We start from the raw sequence: 10,745 nt of genomic DNA, 5'->3' as shown, positions 1-10,745 counted from the left end.
TATCATGACATTTTATAATAGAGTCAGAAAGAATACAGTTGATGAAGCGCCACATGGGTCGCGACCATTATTGGAGTCGTCGGTGTTCTGCATAATATACAAATATAAATGTTTGAAAATTGAAACTGTGCTAATTCACTTTATTAGTGGAACATGCTTCTCGTGACATTAATTTTATATTTGACTAGTATATATTAGATATTTCAAGAAATTTATATTATTTGTTGGCTGTGTCAAATTTTGAGTTCGGTTCGGTCTACTAAAACACAATTCGCGTTATTGGTTTTGGGTCCGAGTTTGGCGATCAAAACCTAGTTAAGAGCGGTATATATATATGGCCTAGTCTCCGAGTCTAAGGTGGGATGAATCCGCTCTTGTAAGGGAGGATCATGAGTCCGTTTCATCGAATATGCTGATACCATGCATGTGTCATGGACTCATGCGTTGATATGCGAGCTTAGCATGGAGTCGAAAACGGCAACACGTGCTTCCGGTAATCGCATGCATAAACATCAACATGGACAATTCTGATTTTTCTAAGCATTCTACCACTCAACTGTAAGCCTCAACATTTTTTGAGTGTTGAGTCTTGTATTCATCCATTCATTACAATTTCGTATTCTTTAATTATATTACTCCTTCACTTTAGATATTTCTATATTATTTTTAACTAAAACTACAAATTATTTATCAGAATGGGAAACTGTCCAAAAAAAAGCATTCATATTGTGTCCCAAAATTTACGTTTATGTACACACAAATGATCCTCAGATGACAGGGAATTGAAAAAAACATTCAAATGTCGTAGTCAATGTCCGTCACATTGGACTCAGTAGCAGGCTTAACAAGACGACCTTCCTCGTCGTACACATCAAAATTCTCGCAAGGTCGTGGGGATATAAAACCATAGACTCGTCCTTTCACGAACGAACATTGAAATATATGCTTCTTCTTGTACGTTAACCCAACGGACATATCCCGAAACGTCACATTCCTTACCGGAATCTGCTCGCTCCCATGGATCCGGACCGGCACTCGCACTCCTTGTCCGTGGATTCCCGTGAAACTGAATCCTGAAAGCGTCGGATACGCTTCCCGATTGTAATTATCATCTGCATGCTCGTTGTAATCCGTTTTGATCACGATACCAACCCGAACGTTATCTAGTGTTAGGTTTTTGTAGGTTATGTTTTTGATGTAACCGCCTCGTCCTGGAGCCGTTTTGATTCTGATTCCACGTCGCGAGTTCCAGATCAGAAGATTCTCAATCGTCACGTTAGATATTCCACCAGACATTTCGCTCCCGATTGATACACCAGCACTGTCAAAATATAAATAGAAACCTTTAGCTTATGTTGTTTTACGAGATTGAACTTCTGCAGTGAAACATGAAAAATGAGAAAACTCTTTTACCTTATAACAGAGCGAACAATGAGATTACGGATAAGAATGTTTGTTGAAGGTCGTCCATATGCAATGCCAAACTGATCCCATCCACTCTTTATCGCGATGGCATCATCCCCGGTGCTAATGTAGCAGTCCTCAATTACCATATCCTCACACGAATCTGTTTACAGAAAGATACACGGTGCAAAAGAGGTTACAAATCTATCAAACGCAGGATAGCCGGGGAAAGATAGTAGGCGGTAAGAGAACAATACCGGGATCAATTCCATCAGTATTTGGTGCTCCGGTTACAGGAGCTAAGATGGTGACATTCCTTATGGTTACGTTTTTGCAGTCATATGGATGAAGAGTCCAGAAGGGTGAGTCACGCATTGTTATGTCGGTGATAACAATGTCACTGGACCACATGATTTGAACTAAAGGTCCCCTCGTATTGTTGAGAAGTCTTCTCTGATGCTTCTTCCACCACGACTGTCCTTGTCCATTTATTGTTCCGTTGTGACCTGTTTGTTATATCCATTAATCACTAACTCATTTCTCATAATTTCACAAACATGAACTCGAAGGAGGAAATCACAAACCGGTTATCACAATGTCTTTGAGGTTTTGACCATGGATCAAGCTCCCATAACGAGGTCCCGGACGCTCTCTACCATAACCATAGGAAGGCAATGGCGGCATTAAAGGCCAATACTTCTCGTCCTGATAATTTAAAGCGACACAACTTGGTAAATAAGATTCACACAGCAATCACGTAAAGTCTCATATTCTCATTGAGAAACCTCTGCTTTGTAAACCAATACTCTCATTTGCATACCAAATCTAGCAATTGTTATCCTCAAACACATTAGATCTCTTAAGTTATGTACACCTCTAATCAACAGAACCAAGCAAACAACAGTCAATCTACTCTAACTTAGCTAAAGTAAAGTTACATGTAACCTAGAAATCTCAAGTTCTAATCTTAGTGGTGGCTAAAAGTTCTACAATTTTGAGCTAAACAGAGCTTAAAGCATCTCAATCATCAAAATCAATGGACCAAAAGGATAAACCTTTTTGTGTTTATGCCGCTGTATCGAGACAAAGAGGAATCAAATCATTCCACTAACCTCAACACCAAGAATCTCAGAATCCTCAGCAAGAAAAAGTGTCATATGGCTGGTGAGATTAAACGGAGCCGTGAGCCACCGCCCAGGAGGCACATTCAGCTGACCTCCACCGCTATTTCTCCCAAGCTTCGAGATTGAAACCACCGCTCTCTCAAACGCCTCAGTGTTAAGCGTAAACCCATCTCCAACACCTCCGAAATCTTTCAAATCGAACACCACAGGTCTCAGTCGAGGCAGCGGTCGAACCGGTTTGATCTTACCGAAAATAGTGAACTTTCCTCCGACGGGACCAGCTCCGGAGCCGGCGACGTAAGCCGTTCGTTGCCATAGGAAGACGGAACCAAAGGCCGCGATCCAGAGAAATGTGAAGAGTGTCGTCTTGTGAGAAGCAAGTAAAGAAGTAAGACGACGCTTCGGTTCAAGTCTCTGGAGATGGAATTGGAACCGAGTCGGAAGCAAGCTCTCCACCATGATTCGATTTACTGGGAATTGGAAACATGGGGGAGGGGTTCTGGTTCTTGTTGTTGGGTTTCCTCAGATCTAGCCCCCGAGAGAAATAGTGAATTAGACGCAAAGATCCGTCAGTGAGAGGTGCCAAGTCTGTGTCAGAAGCTGGTGAGAGACAAAAAAAGGAGTTTGGTGTGCTGAGAGAAATCGGCGAAACTGAATTGAACCAAACCGGTATATTTAGCCTTCCGGTTTAGTCTGGTATGTTTTGATTCTTTCCGTGCACCCACACGGACACGGCCACACACCAGAACCTTGGCCTCAATTTTAACAGCTTCAAGATCCTTTTTAACTGTGCGGGGGACTTTATGTGTGTTTGCGTGTGGCACGGCCAATTCTACTGATTAAACTAATAATTAATTGAAAAAATACTCTAAAATAACACTAAATCATAGACAAAAATAACACTAAATCATAGACAAAAATAGCACTCATTTCACAATTTTTTTAAAAATTAACACTATTTAGCACAATTAAAATATTTTATTAGGTCTCATGTTACAAATAAATAAATATAAATATCACAGAAACAAACTCTCCCTCAAGGTATAGTTTTTTTTTGTTTGTATTTTTAAATAATTAAACTTCATTTACACATATGCTGCTGATATGCATATATAATTCATGAATCCTTGGAATCACATACATGCATATACCATAACTTTCTCATCTGTATATGTTTTCGGATTTAATTTTGCAAGTTTATGTAGAAAGTCTCATTCAAGTGGATCTTTTGTACGGGTTTTAAAGTGATAAAGCTCATCTTGTTTGTCTTGTTTCTTCTTCATTTTACATTATAATTAATTAATTAAGCAGAAGTTGTAACAAAGGGCGAGTGAAACTATATACAAAAGTTCGACATCCATAATTGCTGATATTATATATAAGAAAAAAAAAATTATATTTATTGGGAGCTAATCCTGATCAGTGTGATGTAAATGCCTGCAAAAGAAGTAGTACGTACCCATGAAGGCTGATCAATACACACGTAACAACATCATCATGATGGTAAATTAATAATGATCATCAAGACAATTGAGCTTACCGAGAAGACGTTGCAGTGACCAGGATCAGCCAGATGAGCCATGAGATTCTCAATTGGATCTTGACTAGTAGTGTAGGTAGCTTGGAAACAGAATCCAACGAAAGCAAGCATAGCCAGCCGTCCGTTTTTAATCTCTTTAGTCCTTAAAACCATAACCGGTTCAGGAGAACCTCTCCCCCACATCATAAAATCGAACCATAAACCTCCCGGGTAACCAACATCCGGTTTAGGATTCACTTTGTGTGGGTACTTGGGTTCTATGTCGACTGACCCCGGTTTAATCAAATCGGCCCATCTTCTACCTTCTGCCCATCCCATTAATACCAATTGAGCCACGAACAACGTAGTGGAATCCGCAAAGTACTCACGTGACCCTGCGTCGTACCATGAGAAATTCTCGATGAAACCTAACCGCTCGAGACATTCCGGTATTAGGATACCGGTCACTGCCAGCATTGCCCACCGGCTATGAATGAGCTCAGCTTGTGCAAACCATTTGAGGGTCTCCGGGTCAGACCCTATGAAAAACAAACACTAGTTAGTCAAAAACTCGTTTTAAACCGGCTTTTCTTTTTTAATTTACGTACCTAAACCGAGAGGATCGAAACCGAAATCACCAGGTAAGCTGCAAGAAACAATATTGAAAGTTTAATAGACAAAAAAAAAATATCAATAAAGGAATGATTGGCTATGAATGATAGTATGATGTAACGAACCTGCCATCGAGCCATTCAGGTGGAGAGCTACCAGGGAACCACAAAGGACGGTCTGGAGGAAGTGGTTCACAGACACTAGAAACTTCTTTGCCAGCACGAACCACCACCACGCGGTCGCTATTTATTCTTCCACCGGCCAGTGTTGTTGCACACCACGGTACTTGTCGTTTTCTCTCGGTAGGGAATTCGACTCTGCTCGTCGTAGATAATGTGAGCGTGGAAGCAATGGCAAGAGCCATCTTTGATTCGTGCGGAGATGATAATAAACATTTTTCTTGTGTTTATGTGATTGTATATGAACTTCGTATGTTATGGGCTTTGTTATCCATATGAATTTTGTGAAGCCAGTGTTACGCGACACGTGTACGGTTCGATGTGGTTCATCAACAACGTTATAAATTATGAATGTTTTAGACAAATAAATAAGTTTGTTATCATATAAGCAAATAATCGTAAATACTAGGGAAAAAATAAATAAATTATAAATTAAGAAAACGCCCAAATTGTATTGTTCATCAAATCAGTTCACTTGGGGAAAACAGAGTAAACCTTTTTAATTTTCTCGTGGCAACGATCTCATCTACGTGTCACACAATACTCAAAATCCCTCAAACTCCGGCGAACGATGTACCGTACGGCGGCGAAGCGTCTTCTAGGCGGTGGTGGTGCTTTTACAGCCACCCGCCTCCTTCGATTTCCCAAGCTCAGGTCCACGATCATCCCTTCCTCTTACACTTCCGGTCTCTGCACTTCGTCGGTGGGTGGTAATGCTGAATCGCCGATGGGTGGTAACCAGTCTGTTAACCCTAATCAATCGGATCACACGGCGTCGTCTTCTTCTTCAACGAGTACAGGGGAAGGACCACGTCGAGATGAGAGCAGGAAGCCCAGAGCTGAGTTTCAGGAAGAGCAGGCTCGTGTTCTCTCTGCGTCTCTCCGTCATGTGGTGGGTATAAATTTTTCATAGTTTTGCCTCAAAAAGTTTCAATTTTTTTTGGAGATTAATAAGTTTCCGTATGTTTGGGAGTTTTGTGTAGCCGAGATTAGGTTGGACTGAGGAAGCGATGATGGCTGGGTCAAGGGATGTTGGTGTGTCTCCTTCCATTGTTGGCTCTTTCTCCAGGAAAGAAGCTGCACTTGTTGAGGTAATGGCGTCTCTTGAGTCACTAAAATTTTGTAGATTTAGAGCTTGAAACATTGGGTTTTGGTGGTTGTATTGTTGAGTTTCATTTTTGTGTTTCAGTTCTTCATGGATGAATGCCTTCAGTTGCTTATGGATAAAATAGATTCTGGATTGGATTTGCAAAACCTGATTCCAAGTGCACGCATTGCCAAGCTCATTAGAATTCGCCTAGAAATGCAAGTCCCTTACATGTCAAAATGGCCCCAGGCTCTAAGCATCCAAGTAAGGTTTCTTTTTTTCCGAATTCTCTCTGTTTCATGATAGACAATAGCTAGTTCTGATATCCTTTTGATGAAATAGGCGCATCCCCTGAATGTTGCAACGAGTTTTAAGCAACGGGCAATGTTAGTTGATGAGATATGGCATGCTGTTGGAGATGGAGCCTCGGATTTAGATTGGTATGTCAAGCGCACTATTCTTGGAGGCGTTTACTCAACCACTGAGATTTACATGCTCACTGATGACTCCTTAGGTTTGGTTTTTAGTCCTCCTCTTTTGGATACATTGCTATGCTATTAAAGAAACTATTCAAAGTTTGATATCATTTTGTTTTGAGCAGAACATCGGGATACATGGGCATTCTTGGATGACAGAGTCAAAGATGCTTTTGATCTCAAGAAGAGCATACAAGAGGTAAAGTAGAAACCTTTTTCAGTATGCTTCATACTTGTTGCTACCAACCTACAACATTGGAATGAAAACTTCTCATGCTCAATTTCACATTTTGTGGCAGGCCAGGTATTTTGCACAAGACATAGGAGCTGGAGTTGGGAAATCAGTTCAAGGACTAATGAATGGAGTTATGCAGACGATGTCCAGAAGAAGTGGTGGTACTACGTTTTGAAAGATCACACGTTTAGACATGATTCAGCTCCATTTCTTCACAATATTTTGAGTTGAGATATGCTAATAATAAATGATATGAACATGTATGACTTGAAGTAAAAGGGATATGAACTATATATATTATCTTCTACGTTTGAATAAACCATTGAGTTTGGAAACTTGATTTTGTAGTTGCGGATGAAACGTCTGCTGTGTTTTGGTTGTTCTGTAAGTGAACAGAAAAGTAAGTTGTAAACGAAGTAATCAATTTGGTAGGGTGTTTATTGTAGAGATAAATGAAAGCTGTGGTCACTGTGTAGAGAAAAGTCAATTTTGGATGGCAGAGTGAGGGAGTAGTACTATAAAGTCTATAACAAAAATGAGAAATTAACATACCGTAACCCAAAACCAAGTTAGAACTGATTTGGAGTTTGGTGGACAAAGCTTGAGACTTTGAGAGAGATCGGTTAGTGAGTGATTGGGTATCGTCGGAGATGGTGAAGTCTTCAGAAATCGTTGGAAAGCTAAACCTCATGTCTCACCCAGAAGGAGGCTTTTTCTCTCAAACTTTAAGAGATACTTCTGTTCTCCTCACCACCTCTCAGCTCCCTCCGACCTGTAATTCTCTCTCTCTCTCTCTCTCTCTCTCTTTCTCGTTTATTTGCATCCATCACTTCCATTGATTTTGGATCCTATTGATATAGTGTGTAGTCATTAGTTTCCGATTTTTGCATTTTTGAGATTTCAGCGGTAAGATCCTCCGAAATCTGATCTGACATAGATTTCACTGTTTGGATTTCAGCGGTCATTAGTTGTGATATCTCACTGTTTGGATTTGCTGAAGATGATTAGTTTTAGGGACATAGATGATAGTATGTTTGGTTTGTGAATTTGCTTGGATTCTCTATTCAACGATCTAATCAACAATGCTTAATTCTTTGTCTGCGATCGTCTAGCAAGTTTGATCCTTTTTTTGTCTTTTATGAATCTCTGCAGTTAAGGTTGACAGAGCTGTGAGCACATGTATCTACTTCATGCTTCCATCTGGGAGCGTTTCTCGTCTTCATCGCATACCAATGGCTGAAACCTGGCACTTCTATTTGGGTGAACCCCTCACTGTAAGTTGAATCTCTTGCACTGAACAAAACCATAGAATGAGTAGACCAATATAATTTATGTTCCTCAATATGGCTTCTTCTTCATGTCTTGATCAGGTAGTGGAACTCCACGATGATGGGAAGTTGAAATTCACATGTCTTGGTCCTGACTTGATAGAAGGTGATCAGAAGCCTCAGTACACGGTCCCTCCAAATGTCTGGTTTGGTTCGTTTCCTACAAAGGATGTTAGTTTCTCTCATGATGGGACTCTGCTTAAGGCCGAGCCTAGAGACTCAGAGAACCATTTCTCTCTTGTTGGCTGCACATGCGCTCCGGGTTTCCAGTTTGAGGACTTCGAGCTCGCAAAACGGTCTGATCTCGTGTCGCAGTTTCCTCAACACGAGTCACTTATCACAATGCTATCTTACCCAGAGTGAAAGGTCCTAGAGAGATGCCTTTTAATGGCTCAGTGGTTTTACTATGTTGTTTTGTTACTTTCAATTCCTTTCATATATAAGAACCATACAAGGTTGTAGTTGTACTTTGAGTTCACCTTTGATCTCTGTACCTTTGGTTTCTCTGAATTGTGACTGATAAAAATAATGGTCAGTAAAGAACAGGTTCAAGTTCCGCAATAATTTTATTCCATACACAGAGCTTCTGAGGATTCATCAAATGTCCACACACACACACACACACACACACACGCACATAGCAACTAACATTTCAATAGTAATTTGAAGGATCCTCTGTATTCCCCATCTTCAGCTTTTCTAGTTTCTACAATGCTGCAACACATGTAAATTCCCTAATCGAGATCAAGGAACTCCATTCTTTTTCGCATTGTACCCTTAAGAAGCATTTCTTCTTTCTCTGCTTTCTGAGCCTGATTATATATATACAGAAGAGTGAGGGAGTCAGTAAATCCAAAAACACCAAAGAAAAGCAACTCAGCTAAGAATCTATACGTGCAAGAAGCTCCCAAATCAAACAAACTTCAAAGCTAAAGCAAATCAACAAGGGACTCAGAGAAGTAAAGAGACATTGCACTACTAACCCTTTTGATTTCTGCTTCTGGAACCTGAATCATTTGAGCAGGAAGCTCTTCCTTTTCAACGTCCTAAGATCACAAAAAAGAGACCCGATTCCATTGTCAAAATCTTTCTTTCATTTCAGAATGCAAAAAAAGGAATAAGGTTTGTAAATAGTAAAAGGCTATTACCAGTTCACCAATCAAGACAACATTTTCTCCACGGATAATGTAAAGACCCAAGGGAATATCACAGTAGAGATTACCCACGATGACTCTTTCATAAGCTTCTTCTAACACAGCATTTGCTTCAATCAAAATGAAAACAAAAACACTTCGAGAGATCAAATCGCTTCAGAGATTTTGGACTTTCATTTGCAAAAGAGAGAAAGAAAGGTACCAAATTGATCAAAGGACCGAAGTAGACCCATCAGTTTCCTACCATCACGAAGCAGCACAAGAAGTTTCTCTGCAAAGACATAAAAGAGACTGTTGAATCAGTACAAGACAAAGCTAACATCTTTATCAACCATTCATTTGGTAAAGGTCTATCCTTTTTTCTACAGATTTGAGAGAGAGAGAGAGAGAGAAAGAGAGATTACTATCTAAGTAAGCAGCAAGAGAAGTGGAGAAGAAGATATCATCAGGAGCAGCCCAAGACATTGGAACTCTACAACTCTACAACTCGCATTTGCCTTTTTGACTTCTTTCAGTTTCCCAATTCCCCAACTCTCCCCCTTTTTCTTCTCCTCGATGAAATTGACCGCTACGAACAAAGGAGAATCAAAAGAACCCTAATTTCCACCGAGAAAGAGAGAGACTTTGAGATCTATCGGATCGTTTTCGTTATGTTTTGACGACTCTCTGTTTCTGTCAAGTTTGCTCAGACGAGATCCGACCCGAAAAAAAAAATACTATAAAACCCCTCAAACTTTGTAAATGTTACAAAATCAACCTCATTTATTTTATTTTACATTTGAGTTCCTTTACATCATTTTAATGGACTCCGAATCACAGTCATCATTCATCACTTATTTTAGACAGCATGAAATATGAATTTTAGATAGCATGAAATATGAATACTAGTAAAACTGAATTTTTTTGTTTGATAAGATGAATATATTTGTAGTTACAGCAGTACATATGAGCAAACAGATTTCTTCACAACATTAAAATCTGAAAAAAAAAAAAAAAATCCATATAATGAAAGATGAGTAACAACAAAAAAAGGAGGTAAAGTTGGAATTTGACAAGTAAAATATACATCTGTAAACGATGATTATCAGAGAGATATTTCATGACCCATCTCCATTTTATTCTTCATCATATTCTTGAACACTTGAGCATACAACACCATCACTCATCTGATACCTGCAACATAAGAGATTTTGATTATTTGTCTTTAAATCAGTAAATCATAAATGTTACTTTTTCATATATCAGTAAATAATTCAACTGTTAGTAAAAAGAAAAAGATTTTAAAAAACTGGTTCTAATTAGATTCTATTAATTATTACCATGACTATCAATCAGGTCCATTTAGCTTATTGGTTGATATCTACATCTCCAAGACAATATCTGTAATCATCAAAGAAATTGAATTAAGCTTCCCTATCCCATTATTCTTGTTTTACATCTTTCTAATTATTCTTTTATTCATCTATTATTAAATTCTTACACTCTAATCTGTCCTTCTGATGTTTATTATATGCTTTTGGCCTAACTAAAATACTGCAATAAAGCCAGCCATGATATATACACTTGGTTAATTACATCACATATTCACATGTAATGATGAAATTCTTTTTTTTTTTTTTTTTTTTTT

At 39.1% G+C, this 10,745-nt stretch overlaps 6 protein-coding genes across 7 annotated transcripts in view; 2 read left to right on the top strand and 4 right to left on the bottom strand.

The window, feature by feature from the left end:
• Positions 705-2,987, bottom strand: LOC104740612 (probable polygalacturonase). The gene is made up of 5 exons (XM_010461272.2): positions 2,517-2,987; positions 1,989-2,109; positions 1,662-1,910; positions 1,414-1,567; positions 705-1,321 (listed from the first exon to the last, which is right to left on the bottom strand). The coding sequence occupies exons 1-5, from the start codon at positions 2,985-2,987 to the stop codon at positions 796-798; spliced, it is 1,521 nt and encodes a 506-aa protein (XP_010459574.1). The 3' UTR covers positions 705-795.
• LOC104740611 (photosystem I chlorophyll a/b-binding protein 6, chloroplastic-like) lies at positions 3,828-5,064 on the bottom strand. The gene is made up of 4 exons (XM_010461271.2): positions 4,785-5,064; positions 4,656-4,693; positions 4,069-4,586; positions 3,828-3,965 (listed from the first exon to the last, which is right to left on the bottom strand). The coding sequence occupies exons 1-4, from the start codon at positions 5,021-5,023 to the stop codon at positions 3,948-3,950; spliced, it is 813 nt and encodes a 270-aa protein (XP_010459573.1). The 5' UTR covers positions 5,024-5,064; the 3' UTR covers positions 3,828-3,947.
• Positions 5,288-6,974, top strand: LOC104740610 (ubiquinone biosynthesis protein COQ9-B, mitochondrial-like). Of its 2 annotated transcripts, none has more exons than XM_010461268.2 (6): positions 5,288-5,730; positions 5,822-5,929; positions 6,028-6,189; positions 6,268-6,439; positions 6,527-6,600; positions 6,706-6,974. In XM_010461268.2, exons 1-6 carry the CDS (start codon positions 5,410-5,412, stop codon positions 6,865-6,867), a joined length of 999 nt encoding a protein of 332 aa, XP_010459570.1. In that variant the 5' UTR covers positions 5,288-5,409; the 3' UTR covers positions 6,868-6,974. The 2 variants fall into 2 exon arrangements, with proteins under 2 accessions (XP_010459570.1, XP_010459571.1); XM_010461269.2 differs by having other exon boundaries at positions 6,701-6,974.
• On the top strand, positions 7,135-8,538 carry LOC104740607. Its single transcript, XM_010461266.2, has 3 exons — positions 7,135-7,410; positions 7,789-7,910; positions 8,007-8,538. Exons 1-3 carry the CDS (start codon positions 7,287-7,289, stop codon positions 8,325-8,327), a joined length of 567 nt encoding a protein of 188 aa, XP_010459568.1. The 5' UTR covers positions 7,135-7,286; the 3' UTR covers positions 8,328-8,538.
• On the bottom strand, positions 8,499-9,805 carry LOC104740609 (sm-like protein LSM1A). Its single transcript, XM_010461267.2, has 5 exons — positions 9,523-9,805; positions 9,321-9,389; positions 9,113-9,228; positions 8,948-9,010; positions 8,499-8,776 (listed from the first exon to the last, which is right to left on the bottom strand). Exons 1-5 carry the CDS (start codon positions 9,581-9,583, stop codon positions 8,699-8,701), a joined length of 387 nt encoding a protein of 128 aa, XP_010459569.1. The 5' UTR covers positions 9,584-9,805; the 3' UTR covers positions 8,499-8,698.
• Positions 10,445-10,745, bottom strand: part of LOC104743395 — a gene marked incomplete at its 5' end in the record, with an annotated part of 1,335 nt that continues 1,034 nt past the window's right edge. Inside the window, one exon of the mRNA XM_019235473.1 lies at positions 10,445-10,498. Coding sequence (XP_019091018.1) covers positions 10,479-10,498 — 20 coding nt within the window. The remainder of the gene's footprint in view (positions 10,499-10,745) is intronic.

Source organism: Camelina sativa, chromosome 14, assembly GCF_000633955.1.
Source record: "Camelina sativa cultivar DH55 chromosome 14, Cs, whole genome shotgun sequence".
NCBI lineage: Eukaryota > Viridiplantae > Streptophyta > Magnoliopsida > Brassicales > Brassicaceae > Camelina > Camelina sativa.
The sequence above is the reverse complement of the archived record's forward strand: the minus strand, read 5'-3'. Positions and strand labels throughout refer to the sequence as shown.